The sequence below is a fragment of the Echinops telfairi genome, unplaced genomic scaffold (assembly GCF_000313985.2).
Source record: "Echinops telfairi isolate 266 unplaced genomic scaffold, ASM31398v2 ScPeMD7_7400;HRSCAF=8409, whole genome shotgun sequence".
In the NCBI taxonomy this organism is placed as follows: domain Eukaryota; kingdom Metazoa; phylum Chordata; class Mammalia; order Afrosoricida; family Tenrecidae; genus Echinops; species Echinops telfairi.
In genome coordinates this window covers 45,192,327-45,209,261 of record NW_022111300.1, presented here as the reverse complement: position 1 = coordinate 45,209,261, position 16,935 = coordinate 45,192,327, and the positions used below count along the sequence as shown (strand labels likewise).

Genomic DNA, 16,935 nt, shown 5'->3' with positions numbered 1-16,935 from the left:
CCGCTGCTCCCGCGCTCCGCCCCCTCCCGCCGGCCTCCGCGTCCCACAATCCAAGATGGCGGGCTCCAGGCGGAGGGCTCCTCAGGCCCGGGTTCGGCCCCTTCTCTGCGCCCTGCTGCTGTCCGTCAGTCGCTTCGTCGGGGGCGACGGCGCGGGAGGGGACGCCGCAGCTGCAGGCGCCGCGGGCACCGCGTCCGCGCTGCCGCATCGCCGTTTCGAGTATAAATACAGCTTCAAGGGGCCGCACCTGGTTCAGAGCGACGGGACCGTGCCCTTCTGGGCCCACGCGGGGAGTAAGCCGGGCCGGGGGCGGGCGCCGGGGCCCCTCCTGCCCTCCACGCCCCCTGTGGTCCTGGGGGCCCCACGTGTGCGGGGGGGAGGGGAGGGGTCCCCGCTGCTGGCTTCCCTCCACTTGTCCTGGGGCGCGGGGTGAGGGTCTCTTCCCTCGGCGCCCCTGCTTCCCGGCGAGCGCCGAGCGCACTGGCCCTTCCCGTTGGATCTGGGGGTGTTCGGTTACTGCCGACACTCCTTCACCCCGGGCATCACGTTTCACCCCCTCCTGCCACGTCTCCTGGGGACACGTCTGCGCAACTCAGCCCGGTCACCCCAACCTGCACCCTGCGCCCTCGCGGCCTGCTGGGATCCACGCCCCCGAGTGTGGCCGGGACCCCTCCCTGCCCCCCTCTCGCGGCCCTGCCCACACCCCCACCGCTTCAGAGAGCATGTGTTGGTGCAACCGTAAGTTTGGAGTCTGGTGTCAGAAGGGTGACCCAGCTGTGTGGTCTTGTAGTAACGCTTCGTGTCGCTTCACGCGCGCATCTCAGTTTCGGAGAGGGGCCGTCTATTTTGGTGTTTGCTGTTTCTGAACCCCGAGACTGAGACTAGCAGGATCCCTGGAGACCTCATTTTCTGCCGTCTGGTGCCCCCGGTGTGACTGGCCCCGGAGCATTGAGCTCTGTGGGAGAAACGTCTGCGGTCTTTAGTGCTGATGTGTCACTGCTGACTAAGGGTTCCACCACCAGCCCTTGGCGTGCACACTGTCAGCTTCTGTTCAGTGACCCTTTGGAACAAGTGGCAAATGTCTCTGTCTTGCTCAGTTGCCACCAGCTTGATTCCAACTCGTGGTGACCCCGTGTGTGTTGATGGGAGGAAGACTTTTTATGGGAGCTTTAGCCTGCCCTGTACTTTCAACAAAATATGCTCATTTCTGGAAAGCGTGTACTCATAGGGGCCGTTCTTTTGGTGGGACCTGTTGCACAGGAATTCGTTTGTAATTAAAGGGCATACATTTTAATGGACATGAATAGCCCAGTCATTACGTACTTGAAATTGCACGCGATTAGTTTGATAACCAGCAGGTAGTGTTTCCTTGTGTCCGCTCTACTCCTAGAGTGTGGTGTGAGGGTGGAGGAAGCCTTTGTTAAGGTGAGTAGATAAATCAAACAGGATGCAGCTGACACCAAACACAAGTTTGGGGGTTTGTTTTCTTATTTCTGCAATGAGGATCAGTTTTTCAGTGACGAGGGTGAGTCTGGTCACAGCTTTTTACTTCGCAGACACCCATACCACCCCCAGTCTGTTACCTTGATTTTCTGTAGAGCTGATAGCCGGCTAAGCGAGTCTGCAGACCTGTGAGCACACTCTACCGTGGTGAATTACCAGTTCGTGGCTAGACTGGATGTGAGCTAAAGGGATGAGGATCTTAGCCATTGAGGCAGGGGTGGTTCCGTGGAAGGCTTCTTCCTTCCACGAGGGAGACCAGGGTTCCATCCCCAGCCGTGCACTTCAAGGGTGTTCGCCCGTCCATCCGTCAGTGGAGGCTTGCGTGCTGCTGAGTAGGTTTTAGTGGCGTCCACAGACTAGGAAGAAAGGCTTGGCAGTCTCCCTCTACAAGCAGCCAGTGGCAGCCCTGGGGATGGTAGAGGACTTGGGGCCAACCTGACAGCAGCCAACAACCGTTTCCACCTTCTCTCCAGCCATGCCCCTTCCTTCACCATTACTGTCATGATTTCAGTCTCAATTCTCTGGGCTCCACCGACTGGTCTTCCTTTTTCATTTGAACTTGAGATCCATTACTAAACAGAGAAAGTAGAGAAAACTGGCATCTAGTGTAAGCACGGCCCTGTGTTCCAGGCCCCAGTGAAAACCTAATCTTGGCTGGACTGCCCGTCCCTGCTCCCTACTGATCCTTGGGTCCGTAAGGGCAAACTGTGATGATCACAGCAACCTCTGACCCTTACAGCGCAGAGCACTTTCGCATGTATTATCTGGTGTGATCTGTCGCAGGCAAAGCAGGTGTAGTCTGTTTTCTACATGAAAAACTGATGCTCTGAAAAGTCTAGCTTCTTGGGGAAAGTGTCTTGTTTGTTAGGTGCCATCAACTCAATTCTGACTCATAATGACCCTGTGTGTCAAATTGGAACAGCCCCAGGAGGTAAATCCTTATGGACACAGATCCATAGCACATCCAGAGGCTAGAACTCGAATCCAGGTCTTTTGATTCAGTGTCCGGTGCTCTGTCCGTGATGCCTTGCACGAAGGTGATGGAAACAAAACCATGGCCAATCAGATTGCTTCTGGCATGTTGTTTTCCTACAGGTAGAGGGTGATGCAGTGGCCTGTTTCTCAGACTGGACATTCGAACTGGTCAATGTCTGGCGTGTGTTAGTATGGCTCACACCTTAGGGCCGAGGCGTACTTTTAACGATTCTGTAGCCCAGTCACTAGAGGAGTAGCTCACGGTTGTCAGAACATTCCTAAGCTCTTAACTAGGCACAACGTAGAGAAACAGACTCGCTTTATATGAGATCACATGGCCAGGCAGTAACCCGTCAGGGACCAGAGCCCAGACAAGCGATGCGCACACCGCTTGGGGTCACTGTGAACTGTGATGATATGCTGGGCTTACTGACTTGAGAGTCGGTTGGTCCTCTTCCCTAGAAGAATGTGCAGAGGCACAAGTCTTGACATCTAGTAGCACCTAGGGAAGTGGCTGAGTTTATTAGCACCTTCTTTTACAGGTGATGACCATATGGTGAACCCAAGAGAGTAAGAATTACTTGCCTCAAGCCACACAGCTGCCTTAAGACTAGGAACAATCTCTTGATTCCTAGTAGTGTGTTCTTTTCATAGTTTGAACTTTCTAATGCTGTAAGCTGGCAAAAAAAAGCTATGGCAATTGTACTTTGTTTTGTTTTAAGAATAATGTGCGTGTTACTTTTGAAGTAGTGAAAGATACAGTATGAGCCTGATTGTTGGCTTGCCTTTTAAGCCATAAATTCCTCCCCCTTGAGCCCCTTAATCCTTCTGCACAGACTTTTCACTGTAAAGAATAAAGGAGGGTTGAAACTGTCGCATGAAATTTTTTCCTAACAAAATTACTGGGCTAACAAGATCTCAATTAACTGCCACAGTTCCCTGGGGACTTGGTGGCTTTTACTTAATTCTGACATAAAGCTTTTCACTCTCGCATTTTGTGCTAGATGCCATTGCAAGTTCTGATCAGATCCGAATAGCCCCATCTTTAAAAAGCCAAAGAGGATCGGTGTGGACGAAGACAAAAGCTGCCTTTGAGAACTGGGAGGTGGAGGTGACATTCCGAGTAACCGGACGAGGTCGAATCGGAGCCGATGGCCTGGTACGAATCCGTCCCTGGTGTTGGAGGTGCGTGCACGTGCGTGCACCACCAGCTGCTGAGCACACCCTGTTGTGTATTTGCAGGCAGTGTGGTACACGGAAAACCAAGGCTTGGAGGGATCTGTGTTTGGATCAGCTGACATGTGGAATGGCGTTGGAATATTTTTTGATTCTTTTGACAATGATGGAAAGGTATGTTTAATTGTTAGAGCCTACTGTTGCCTACTTTAATCCATGAGGCTGAGAGAAACAGCTTAATTAGCAGTTTCAATCGCTCCCGTTGATATTAACTACTTAAACATTTTGAATTTGAAAGACAGAAACCTCACTGCACATCCAGTGTGATGCAGAACTCTGGCTCTAAGGACTTTAAAACAAAGCATTCTCTTTTATTTTCAGAAAAATAACCCTGCTATAGTAATTATCGGCAACAACGGCCAAATCCATTATGACCATCAAAAGTAAGTGTGTATTTTTTTACGTTACTCCTGATTTCATCTTCCTTCGAAAACCTCATGCAAAGCTGAACCTGGCCAGATGCATAAGATCTTTACTGAAGCCGGGCTTTGTGATCTGCTGGGAGAGTTGGTTTGGTTTCGGAGTTCTTTCTGGGAGCTACCTCAGATCTCAGGCCTAAGCATGTGTTGTTGGCTTCAACTGAAAAGTGGTAATAATTTTATCGACATGGGTGTAAAAATAACTCTAGCACAGCATTGGCCAGGTCACGGTTTTTCAGGTGGCCAGCGCAGTGAAGTTGCTCACCTTACTCGTGTGCACCTGTCACCCATCATTGTTGCCACAAGCTGTGCTCTCACCCTGAACGGAACTGCTACTTCCCACGTGACTCCCCTCGCCACAGCCTCCCGCCTGCCCTGTAGTGCCTGATAAACTGCGCCTCTCACGGCCGTGATGAGCAAGAGCTGCGGCACTGATTGCAAAGGGGGGTGACATGCCTGGTGCCCCAGTGCGGTCACTGGACGTGCTTTGGTGGCTGTGTTCCCGGGCGTCATCGGCATGTTGGCCACACTGCGGAGTGGGCCCTGTGTGCCGCCTGGTGCAGCCTCGTCGTCGTCGTAGCCGTTCCTGGTGTTGGGTGCCAGGAAGCCCTTCTGACTCAGCCACCCCGTGTTCAGCAGGGAGCCAAGTCACTGCCCCAGTTGGCACCGCCCTTGCAGTCCACTGTCACTGCTGTGTCACGTGGACATTGATCACAAAGCTTCTTGATAGTGGGCAGATTGTAATGTGTATGAGTTAGCACTCTCTGGTTTGTTGTTTTTCCATCATAGAGGGAGGAATTAACCTGTCAGCCAATCAGCGAACTGTCAGAACTATGCAGGTTTCCCCACTGTCCAAAAATAGAATTGCCTCTGAAGCCTTCTGTAGCCAAAAGAGTGCAAAGCAAAGAAGTGATTACCATTCATTCTGTAAGAAAAACTTTTGGACTTTCTCAGACTCACAGAAATAATCTGCCAGGCCTTCCCAAGTAACACCGGAGACCTACAGCAACACACACTGTTCACGAGATGCTTCTGAGCCCTGGCAGCCTGGTGCTGAGCTGCTGCAGCCAGTCCCCAGGGACAGAACCTGGGCCCTCTCTGTGCTGGGGGGATGTGTGCCTCTTGGCCAGCTCCCTGCCAAACAAACGCTGGCAGCTGGTTAAAGTGAACTTCCGAAAAGCAGCAGCTACCTGATTCCCTCTGCTGTTTACTCTCTCCTGCCCCAGGGCTGTCGGGAGGTACCTGGGGCCTCACCTGCTGGTTCAGCCTCTTGTTGATTGGGGCAACTGCAAGCTCGGGGGGTTGTGGTCTGACTCTGCCCGGGGTGCGGGCTTCGGCCTACACTCTGCAGCCCAGCGCCCACTGAGCAGGCGAGCCTGGGGCTTCTCAGTGTCCTGTGTGCTGGCCGGCATCACGGGAGGGAAGGAGTGCATTTCGCTGCGTGTCATAGCTTGATGGTAACGTTCCTGGACAGTGGTGGTTTCAGATCGTAGACGCTGAAACATGGGAACAAGTTCTGAAGCCTGTTTTGTTTCTTCTTCCTCTGTGCTGTAGTGATGGTGTTGATCAAGCATTAGCCAGCTGCCAGAGGGACTTCCGGAATAAACCCTACCCCGTCCGGGCAAAGATCATATACTACCAGAAAACCTTGACAGTAAGTTATGTCCTGAGAGAGGATCTAAACAGGCAGGCATGTTGGCATTGTTTACTCGGAATTATTGATAGATACTAGGGGCCCTTCCGTGTGGTATTGTCCCGGTTGTATCTCAGCAGTGTTACTATAGAGACCCGGTGGCCACCCAACCAGGTGGACGTGGCCAGCATGGCCCAGCCATTGCCCATGAGGGTGTGTGTGCAGTCTGAACTTGTGAGCACCCTCCACATGTCCAGCGCTCTGTACCCATGTGAGCCTTCCTGGTACAGCTGACCATATTTGCCATGTTCTCTGTACTTACACCCTGTGATTGGTGATTCTTCCTCGAAGGGGAGGACCCGTGACTGAGCTCACCGCTGGCTGAGGCAATCAGCGTGCTTCTCAGCCAGCTGTCAAAAGCACTTATGAATCACACCTGTAAGTGTAAGCACTGCCCTGTCCACCTTCCCTCTGCCCCCCTAAAGGAAACCGAGCTTATGGCCCCTCATAGGCAGCCTCCTGGGGAGAAGGTGAGCCATGCCTGGTTTCCAAAGGCTTTGACTGAGATGAGTGAGAAGCCCTTTATTTTTAAGCTTGTTGTACATAGTGGGGGAAACCCCTAGACAGTGAGTGGGCACCTGGGGTGGGAAGGGGGTTTTACCTGCGTGCTCAGGAGTGGGACAGCTTCCTGGCAGTCGGATGAGAGGGGCAGAACATTGACCTTGGGCTGGATAGGGCTAGACATAAAAAATGGACTAATTGCGATGCATGTGACAAGTGTCTTTTGCAGAAGTGACAGCCCCGGTATGTCTTCCTAGGTGATGATCAATAACGGCTTCACACCCGATAAAAATGATTTTGAATTTTGCGCCAAAGTGGAAAACATGGTGATCCCGGCACAAGGGTACTTTGGGATATCGGCTGCGACAGGAGGTCTTGCAGGTAAGTCGTGCAATGTAAGTGCTCCTGGGCTGGGCTTCATTAGAAATGGTTTATCTTTGGGGAGTGTGGCCTAGTTGGAACCCTCCCGTAATCTGGGGTGCCAGTCTTTCAGTCTGTCAGGACTGCCCACCCTCCCTCCTTCGACTTGCCTCATGTGAGAGAGTTGCATTCTGGGAAACATGGATTTGAACTACATGCCAGTGGTGGGCGCTCTCCTTGAGGGAGACAGTCCCACAGAGACTGCAGAAAGCCAGGGGGCAGGGTCCCAGGAGTCATCACAGCATGGATTTGGACAGCCTGAGAAAATATTATTTGGGGACTCGCCTTTAAAACTACCATATGATGTTCCTGCTGTCTTAGGTTATATGATACATTGTAATTTTAAAGTAGTTTAAAGTGTATGGATTATACCTTACAAGACCCAGGGGCGGGGGGAGGGGCCAGGTTGCATTCTGCCTGACTGTAGAGGAGCTTGCCCTGTCACCTGGACAGGGATCCGGGGGCTGGCTCCACTGCCCTGCCTCTCCTCAGATTTCCCAGCACGCATTGGCCTCTTGTGGCTTTTTCTGGGGTACCCTGATAGTGACAGCGCAGACATTGCCACGCAGCCCAGGTGAACAGCTCCCAAGCGTCGGCTGTGATGAGCTGCAATTGGCGTTTGAGTTCCGTATCAATGAAGTTCAGCTAAAACGGAATGACTGGCACCTGCTGTGTGAGGGAAGCAGGTAGGAGTGGCGTGTAGGTGATTCACTGTCTATGCCAGGCTCTCAAAGGGAGAAGAGGGCCTTTCTCAGACGGACAGCAGTGAGCTGGCCAGAGCTTTGGTTGGGGTGCGCAGTCAGGTAGGACAGGGCTGGGTGGAGCTGGTCATTTGCTCTTTGCTTCTAAGACATCTGCATGGTCAGTGCTGCTCTGAGCTGGTTTAAGGTTCTGGGAAGTGGGTTTTGTTTCTAGTAGGAACTCTTTCGGCTAAGCCCTATCTTATTTTTATTTTCCTCATGATTTCTTTAAAGCCGTAAGGATGGACAAGCTGAATGCATAGCTACGAGTAGAGTCTGTAACTTTGCATCGCACTTTTGTCTAGGCTGTTTCTTCTGTTTTTAATGCTTAGATGACCACGACGTCCTCTCTTTCCTGACGTTCCAGCTGACTGAGCCTGGGAAAGAGCTGGTGAGCGCGCACCCTTGTCGACCAGCATAGCTGGGGGGCTGGGACTCGGAGGCCGGCCTGGCTTTGGGTCTTGCGTCTGCCTCTCTCACTGTAGCCTCTCTTGCACTGGGTGGAAGCCTCTTGCCTCAGGGGTAGAATAAAGACGCTGGTCCTGGTGCCTTGTGGTGCTAGTAGGTAGATGAGCCTCTGTGTGTGTGTGTGTTTCCCTTCACACACTCATGGCTGTGGAAGCCTGCATGGAGCAAGTGGACTGGTGCCATTTCCCCACAGCACGGGCTTGCCTGGTGGGTCCCATGGCGTTGCCCTCAGCGGGTTGTGCTGTCTCGCGTGTACTAGACGGCAGCCTGTGTGCCTTGTCATCGCTGAATTCCAGTGGTCCCACGGCCCTCCTGCGGTTAGAATTAGAACTGCCACGGGTCATACGGCTTTCATGTCGCTCTTTGTCTTGTTTCATTTCTTTATTTCATCCCGTTTCTTCTTCAATGTCCTAACAGCCTACACCAGATAAAGAAATTTCAGAAAAAGAGAAAGAAAAGTACCAGGAGGAGTTTGAGCACTTCCAGCAGGAACTGGACAAGAAGAAGGAGGAGTTCCAGAAGGACCACCCCGACCTCCAGGGGCAGCCGAGTGAGTGGTGCTGCGTCGGCCCCTGCCACAACCACAGCACGGGCTTTGCTGCTCCCGCCCTGCCCTCTGACCTGGAACAGTTTGTGAACAAACCTCTGCTCCTTAGAGTAAGGTGACCAGACTTTAACATTGGTAAGGTGGGACACCATTGATAAAACTCATATCCTGGCGAAATAGCCACATGGCAGCCGAAAACTGTATACCCTAGCTTGTCGTGCATTCTTTTCAAAAATTGGGACTTTTTAAAAACTGCCGCGGGATGCAGGAAAAATTGTTAGAAATCGGGATGTCTGGTCACCTTACCTTAAAGGGCCTGGCGGCTGCAGTGTTACCACAGAATGAAAACACCACACAGAAGGGGGTTTTGTTTACTGCTGTCTCCCCAGATCTGAGACAGACCATGCTGGCACCCCACCCGCAGTCGAGACGCTGAGCAGCTAGTGCTCTCGCCTGAGGCACAGCTCCTGTCAGTCCCACCACAGCAGTGTATGTGACAAGAGCCCCGGGCTCTGGACAGGGCTAGGAGCTTGAATGTTGTCAGCCATTTGGTCTAAGCCAGAGGGGTCAAACTGGTGGCCCCAAGGTAGTATTTTGTGGCCCATGATGCTCTGAAATAAAGTGAAAATAGCACTTAGGGGAGAGCGAGGCGATACCGTACACACAATTGTCTCATTACATTTATTTCAGAGCATCGGGGGCCGCATATGGCCCTCGGGCCTCCAGTTTGACCCCCCTGGTCTAAGCCAACCTAATTAGGCACTTGGTCTGCTCGTGTGGAAAAGAGCACGCCAAGAGCGGGTGGAGACACTTGCTGTGACCGTCACCGTGCCATGCGCATGTCTGAGTGAACGTAGCTGTCTTCTACATAGGCCGGTACAGGGGAGTCAGCTGGTCTCGACGCTCCGCTCCGCATGACAGCGAAGTGTCTGCAGCATGAGTGTGGCGCGGCTCCTGGAAACGGAGGAAACGACAGGCCTCGGGCCGTTGGAGTAGCCCTGCGTGTGCTGCTCGGTTAATGATGGTCTCCTCTCAGTGCCTGGAGGCCCTTAGCACTGTCCATCGTGCAGGCGGTTCCTCCGTTTGATTTGCTCTGTCTTTCTCAGCGGAAGAAATCTTTGAGACTGTCGGGGATCGCGAGCTGAGGCAGATCTTCGAAGGGCAGAATCGCATCCACCTGGAGATCAAGCAGCTCAACCGACAGTTAGACATGATTCTAGACGAGCAGCGGAGGTACGTCTCCTCTGTGACAGAGGAGCTCTCCAAGCGTGGAGCCAGCCTCCCAGGGCCACCGGGACAGGTGAGCCCTCCCGGGCCGCTGGGCTGCAGGGTGGGATGGCGGAGCAGGCTGCTCACCCCAGGCTTTCTTTGCTCAGATCTCTCAGCAGGAAGTGGACACTGTGGTGAGAACGCAGCAGGAGGTTCTCAGACAAGTGAACGAAGTGAAGTAAGTATGTGCTGAGACTGGGTGACTTGTGACATACGATCCTAAATCCACGGCTTCTGCAGGGCTGTGGGAGAGCCCTGGCAGCCTATGGGTTACCCATTGGGCTGCTAGCCACAAGGTCGGCTGTGTGAAACCCGCCAGCTGCTCTTTCTTCCCCCACAAAGAGGCACAGTCTCCAAAACCCACAGGGGCAGCTCCGTGCTGTCCTGCAGGCCAGAGTGTACACGGCGGCAGTGAGCTTGTTTTGGTTGGGTCTGCGGGCACCCAGAGCGCCCTGCATGAGCATAGGAACCCCTCCCCCCACCCAGGGATGAGTTCAGTCTTGGACCTTAAGGGTAGTTGAGGTCCTTCCTCCTGGGGGTCCCTAGCTAACCAGTAAGCATGGTCTTTTTTTTTTTTTTTTACTGATTTTGCGCTTTGTTCTCCATTTTTCTCCCACTCTGGAGACTGAGGTTTTCGCAGTGCATAGTCCACTGGACTATTGTTTCCATGTTTTCAATGTTCTTCTCTGCTCCAGAGCGACCCATGGTGGCAGCTTAGATGGTCACTCCCAAGCTTTTAAGACCTCAGTTGCTCTTTGCCAGAGGATGGACAACATTGTCTCTGTGTTCCCAACTGACCCTTCAAGACGCTGGTTCTGAGCCCCTAGGCTTAGCAGCCTAGTTTCTCGAGGTGTTGGCCATGGTGAAGAAGTTTCTCTACCATAGCTTTGCTCCCTGTATGCCCTATTATACGCTCAATGACTTCTGACATGTAGAAACCAAAGGTCTGAATTTTCAGATTGTTCGTACCTGAAAAAGAAAAGGTAGAAAAACCTTTAGCCTCTTAGGAAAAGAAATATTTTCCCAGCCACGAGGCAGAGCCAGATATAAAGAGAAACAGAATTGGGGTCATACATTATAACTCTGTGAAGGATGTGAGGGGAGGAAGCTGATAGCAGTGGGACTCGCTAACACAAGCATTGTTGAGGCAGGAAATTCTGGTGGACAAAAAAAGAGCAGTTGTTTCACAAACCGTCCAGTAAGAACTGGACACGGAGGTGGAACATGAGTGCTATCCTTGGAACATTGAGTGACGTGTTTCTAAGAAGAAGGACTTACTGATGCAGATAATTAGTGGCTCTCAAGGCCACCATGAGTAATGGCCTTAATAAATAATACCCTGCCAGGGTTGTGCCGTTGTTAAAATGATCTTTCATTTGTCCCCTCCTGTCGTGCATATCCCCAGGGCAGGCTTGATGCCCAAGCTCTTTATCTTGCACCTGAGCAGTGGACGCACACCTTGGGTGAAGGGGTTCTGTTCTAAAGTCAGAGAAGAAGACAGTTGTAGACAGTCACGTCACACTTCAAAAAAGACAGTGAGCTAGAAAGCCATGCCGTCTCCCACCACCCAATAAGTTGTTCAACTCTGTGTGTGATTGGGTTCCAGCTGGAGCCCATAGCTTGTCTCTGGGACCATCTGCTAGAACTGGGGGAGTCCTGAGGTTCTGACTCAGAAGCAGCTGTCTCCATGGCTAGAATTTATCACAACAAATGATAGCAGTAAAACTTGACAGCGGGAAAAGGGCATAAGGTAGAGGGCAGGGGAACCAGGTGCGAGCGTTTGTTGTCCTCTCAGTGAGGTCATAGGGCCATGCGTCATTTCCTCAGCAGCCACAGTCGTCCGCACCATGGAAGCTCACCTGAGCCTGGTCTCCGTAGTTTTGTCAGGAGTCACTCCTGTTGGCATGGGGTCCCTGGGTGCTGGCCTTGTCTATCACCCAGTTCTCTCAGGGTTCAAACCGCTCCAGACCCCAGGCTGCCAAAAAAAAAGTTCTGTGCGTCACTATGTCTTATAAACTGCTGGACAGCCCAAGGCCCTCTCATGAGCAGGGTCTTCCGAGGGCTTAGAAGTTCTGGTCACCCCAGAGCTTGTCAGGGACCAGTACTGAAGACCCTGGAGCGTGCAGCCCGGGCCTGCTGGCTCAACCACGGACCATCAACATGGAATGTTGGGAGGGTTTTCTAAAAGTGCTACCTGTTCATTTGTTCAGTCGCCATTTATGAAGGGTCTCTGATGTCGCACTGGTGAAGTGCTTGGTTGCCAGCTGAAAGGTCAGTGCTTTGAACCCACTGTTGACTGTGGAAGCAAAGGCCGGGCCATCTGCTCCCGTAAAGGTCAACAGCTTAGGAAACCCATGGAGACACTTCCACCCTGTCTTGTAGGGGGCTCAGTGAGCCCACCCCATGACCCTGGGTTATTGGCTTATCCACTTACAATAGTAGTTTTAACACAGATTTCTTAATGGAATTCCGTACGTGCTTGTTTTTTTTCATGACCCTTCGTAAAGATAAAGACAGGCTGTTAGAGTTTTACAAATGATCTTCCTAATTTGAAGACAATTTTTTTTTTAATGTTGATTTTTAAGATCTCACCTGTTGGCTGTAGAACTGTGACGGCTTGAAAGTCGTGACAGAGCGCTCGGCGTCTCGTGAGCCCCCGGGTAAAGAGGCTCTCTGTTTCAGGAATTCCTTGAGTGAGACCGTCAGGCTGGTCAGCGGGCTGCAGCACCCAGGCTCCGCGGGGGGTGTGTACGAGACCACGCAGCACTTCAACGACATCAAAGAGCACCTGCACATTGTCAAGAGGGACCTGGACCACCTCGTGCAGCGGAATGCGGTACCTCCTCCCCTCAGCCCGGCTCTCAGTCAGGAGGCAGCTGGGTTAGTGGCTAGTGAGAAGGTGCCGCAGGGCTCATTCTCCCTAACAGCTCAGTGGGGGAGCCCTGGGGGTGTCGGCCAGCAGTTGAAAACCACCAGCCCTTTCTCGAGAGAAAGGCGAGGCTTTCTACTCCCTGAAGGGTTAGTCCTGGAATCCCGCAGGGCAGTTCTGTCCTGTAGGGTGGCCCTGAGCAGGCATCTAGTCGAGGCGGGGAGTTTGGAGTTAGCCAGCCCACTGGTGAGAGTGAAGGAAGCCGGGGTTCTGGTGGAGGGTGGGAAAGTGACTTTTCTGACCGATGGTAGCGGAAGCTCTTTGCCTCGTAGCCGTCAAACGAGAAGCTGAGGTGCCCCGAGCTGCCGCCGTTCCCGTCCTGCTTGTCAACCGTGCACTTCGTGATCTTCGCCGTGGTGCAGACGCTGCTGTTCATTGGCTACGTCATGTACCGGTGGGTCTCCTGGGACAGGGAGCAGGGCCGGGCTTCTCGGGCTCTTTGATCAGAAACACTCAACAAATAATAGAACCGTCGGGGTTTATAAAATTCGCTCTGTGCCCAGGAAGTATCCCAGGCAGCCTCTTTCTGGCCCCATGGCCATGCATGTGTTGAGTTTATGCCCACTGCAACGTGGGTGTCTTTCCAAAGGGCACGGTGTCATTTCACTATAAGATGTCCTCTACTATCCAAAGGAACGTATCTAGATCGTGTTCCAATACGTCTTTTCTCTCTCCCCACCTCACCGCACCAAATCAGGACACAGCAAGAAGCAGCCGCCAAGAAGTTCTTTTGACCACCGTTTGGCTGTGTGTGCATCGTGTACGTAAGTGTGAGCGAGGCTCTTCCCCGGGAAATTTAAATCGTTTCAGGGTCTAAATTACTCAGTTTGTACACACTACCTGTTTAAACATTGATTTGCAGTAAGAATAAATGCCAAGCTAAGACGCCGCCATGTAAAATTGTGCATGGTGCCTAAAGCTATACAAATTTCTGTGGGATCTGACCACTGAGCAGGCATTTCTGCTGAGTGGGAGGTGTGTGGTGGAAGGGGGAGCAGGCACGACTATCCAGTCTCCAGTGCTGGGGCTTCCTTATTTAACACACACACCCCGTCCCTGCAGTGGAAGGCCCAGCAAAGAGCCCATCAAGCTTACGTCATAACCCCAAGTTTTTTGTTTTTTTCTTTTCTTGAGGTCAGAAATCCTGTCTGCACCCCAGCCCCGCAGCAGTCCTTGAATCGCAATACAGTTTCCCTTGAGATCAGAGAACAGTCTGACAGTTTGGGAATCTGAATGGGAATCGGAATGCTTCTTGAAATACTTTTTCTTTCTGACTTATTGATTGTGGGTGTCATGTAGAAAGGAAATGGGGTGCAGGGTGGGGAGCATTAATAGCTGTGCCTAAAACAGCTCCAAAGCGCCTTGTGAACTCGGCTTTTGTGGGTGTCGGCCTGGTCACCAATCCATTTCAGGTTTGGCCATGTCCTTCCTGTCTCCTTCACAGCATGTCAGCTCAGGAATATGAGATCCAGTGTCCTTTGTGTGTCCTGGGAAGCACTAGTTCTTGCCTTTGGCGCAGCAAGTAAACTCAGCGTGCAGGGCATGGTCCAAGGGTGTTTTAAGTTCACGAAGCCGCTGTGTTTTGAGGTAGCTGGGCTGTGTGTTGATTCAGGTTAAATCAAGGAGCTATTTCAAGGATTTTAGAGGTCAATTTTGAGGAATAGCACTCATACTTCCTGCCCTGGCACGAACTAAGGGCACTATGAACCGCCAGCCAGCAAACTTCACGGTGAACCATCATTTGGGGGGAGGGGGGGTTGTTAGTCTTCTAAACGCCCTCCCCGCCCAAATGCAGGGTTCAGATTGCCTTCACAGCTCTTGCCAGGCTCAGAATGCCCTGTACATGCTCTCGCTGAAGTGTAGCGCTGTTTTACGGAAACTGCACTGTGTACCTCTTCCGAGCCTTCCCAAGTCCCTTCCCAGATGTCCCTCCCAGGTGGGGTCGGCGGGCGCACTGTGGCTGTGCGGTGTCGCAGGGTGGGTCTGTGTGACAGGATGGCGCGCTGTGCGTGCACACGCTGCTGGCCTTGCCGTGTTCTAGAGGAGAAGGGCAGGCGGCTCGGCCGCTCTGCCCGCGGCTGTCCCTGTGTGGTGGTAACGTTTGAAATTCGTGTTTCAGAGACATCATCTTCCCAGAATGTCCACTTGTCCCGTGAAAAAATGTCCAACCTTCCGAAGAAAGCAGTTGTAGACTGAAAATCTGCGGCCTCCTCTTGAGAGAAAAGACTTCCCAATCCAGTATTAGCAGGCCACGCAGACCTGACCATCCGAGGAACCGGATCTGTGCCTGCTGCAGACGTGTCAGCTCGCGGTCCTGGGCCCCATCTCCTCCCCAGAGCTGGCAGCAGTGACAACAGGCAAGCACGTGTGAGTGGATTCCCCGCTGGCGCCCAAGCCACACTGCTGTGTGTCATTTTTCACGTTTGATTGATTCTCCTCAAAATCACTGACTTGAGCTCATTTCTGGAGGTGCGGATTTGCTCTGTGGGAAAGTCACTGCCAGGACTCTCGTTTCTGTACTGTTTGTATAGTTGAATTTGTTCACTCTGACACCAGCAAGTGCTTTTACAGGTGCCTTGAATTAAAGCCAGATTGATTGTGAAACCTCAGTGTGCATCCCTGTGCCTGTGGCAGCACCTTTGCATCGGGAGGGCGCCTCCCTGTCTTCTCGGGGTGGGGATGCTCTGCTGGTGCCTCTGCACTGGGAACCTCCAAAGGACGACGGGGGGCCCGGGACACCCAGGAGGCATTCAGCTGCCGTAGGAAGGGCCGGAACTTAGAACCCTCCCAGAGGGCCACGTCAGACGACAGGCTTAGGATCTGCTTCCCCAAGGGCCCAGCCTCGCTCGACTCCCGTGCACATGTGGGCAGTCTGGGTCAGAAGTATTCAAGGCAGACAAACAGCTGGATATTGGAGTGAGCAAACACAGCTTGTTTGTGTTTTGGGGGGTATTTTTGTTTGTTTTGTTTAACGCTGAACTGAGAACCATAGGCTTTGGCTGTCGGTGGCATTAGCATTGGGGCCTTGGTTTGTGTGGCCCAGAGCCCTTAGCAATGGCCCTAAAGCTTACCTCCTCTTCCGGTCACTGTCAGCGTGGCCACAGCTCCCACCTCGAGCCTGCCTGCTAAAGCTGCGTTTTCCTGAGGGTGATTATCGTGGTGTTGATCTCAGCCGGTTGCATTTTTTGGTAACCTGGGGAAAACAGATTACTTGAATGAGGTCTGCAGAGCCCACTGTGCTGCTGAGAGAATCTCTGTGAAGAGCTTGAACAGTCACGGTTGTGGCTGGAAGATGTGATTCTCTTTCCCAGCCACGTGCTTACCCCTGGGAGAAAGTGAACAAATGATTATATTAGGGCTTCCTTTCCTTAGAGGATTCCTGGAAAATCAACGCTCTGACATATTAGATCCATATATTGCCTGTTCAGTATATTTCTTTTATGAGTTTTACTTAAAGCTTAAAAAGGTTTGCTATCCAATCTGAATTTCAATTCGATAACATTTTGTCAAAAGTTTTTCTTTCTCTTCCAATTGTTACTGAATGCTAGCTGGACTTAAAAACATGACATTGACCGTATTGAAATAAAGAAATATTTTAGTACATGTGCTTTTTCCTTTATTGACGTCAGCCCTGAAGAGCCACTTAGTGTCTTCATCGGCCCAACTTGAGGTCCTGCTTCCTCAGTAACGTGGCCATCCGGCCGAGGGGGCTCCCGCGTAGTCTGGCTGTCAGTCAAGAAGACAATGAATGACAGCAATGGGTTTGATGTCTGTCCCCTGTAATGCCGGTGGTAGTCTAAGTAAGCTAGAAGTCTTAGTCTTTGCTGGTAGCAGTGAAAAGTCTAATTATGTAATATATGTATATATGTATACATGAGAGAGCAAAGCACTATTTGACCAAGTAATTCCAGTTCTGAGGTGTCATGGATAATGGGAAAAGCTGGTGTCACCCTAATTGAGTTGGAAATCGGGCTCTCTGATGTATGAAGGTGACCCACAGATTCCTCAGCACTCATCTTTCAGAGTTGTTGGGCTTTCTTTTCTAATTCCTTTATTGTGAATTGGTTGGGGGCGATTTACATTTCTGACGATCAACTGCATTCAACAGCTCAAACCACTTAGCTTCTCTCCCCCTCCCTCCCTCCCTCTCTCCCTGGTCCTACATCCCTTTCAACAGCTGTGAGCCCTCTGTTCCATCTGCTACGCAAGCTTTGTCTTGGTTTTTATCCTTGGTG

The 16,935-nt window shown here is 51.9% G+C and overlaps 1 protein-coding gene across 2 annotated transcripts; it reads left to right on the top strand.

Moving 5' to 3' along the window:
• The first annotated feature begins 45 nt into the window (after positions 1–45).
• LMAN1 (lectin, mannose binding 1) lies at positions 46–16,301 on the top strand. 2 transcript variants are annotated; one of them, XM_004703020.2, is made up of 14 exons: positions 46–293; positions 3,483–3,637; positions 3,721–3,828; positions 4,036–4,097; positions 5,688–5,787; positions 6,585–6,708; positions 7,820–7,878; positions 8,373–8,505; positions 9,609–9,802; positions 9,879–9,949; positions 12,454–12,607; positions 12,973–13,094; positions 13,398–13,460; positions 14,820–16,301. In XM_004703020.2, exons 1-13 carry the CDS (start codon positions 56–58, stop codon positions 13,432–13,434), a joined length of 1,557 nt encoding a protein of 518 aa, XP_004703077.1. In that variant the 5' UTR covers positions 46–55; the 3' UTR covers positions 13,435–13,460; positions 14,820–16,301. The 2 variants fall into 2 exon arrangements, with proteins under 2 accessions (XP_004703077.1, XP_045152154.1); XM_045296219.1 differs by having other exon boundaries at positions 13,398–13,464.
• Positions 16,302–16,935: the final 634 nt, after the last annotated feature.

Bases quoted from the DNA above. Each gene is read 5' to 3' on its own strand.
- LMAN1 (XM_004703020.2), top strand. From the start codon at position 56: ATGGCGGGCTCCAGGCGGAGGGCTCCTCAGGCCCGGGTTCGGCCCCTT. The intron at 3,829-4,035 runs GTATGTTTAATT...TTTTATTTTCAG, and splicing joins CTTTTGACAATGATGGAAAG to AAAAATAACCCTGCTATAGT. The intron at 5,788-6,584 runs GTAAGTTATGTC...ATGTCTTCCTAG, and splicing joins ACTACCAGAAAACCTTGACA to GTGATGATCAATAACGGCTT.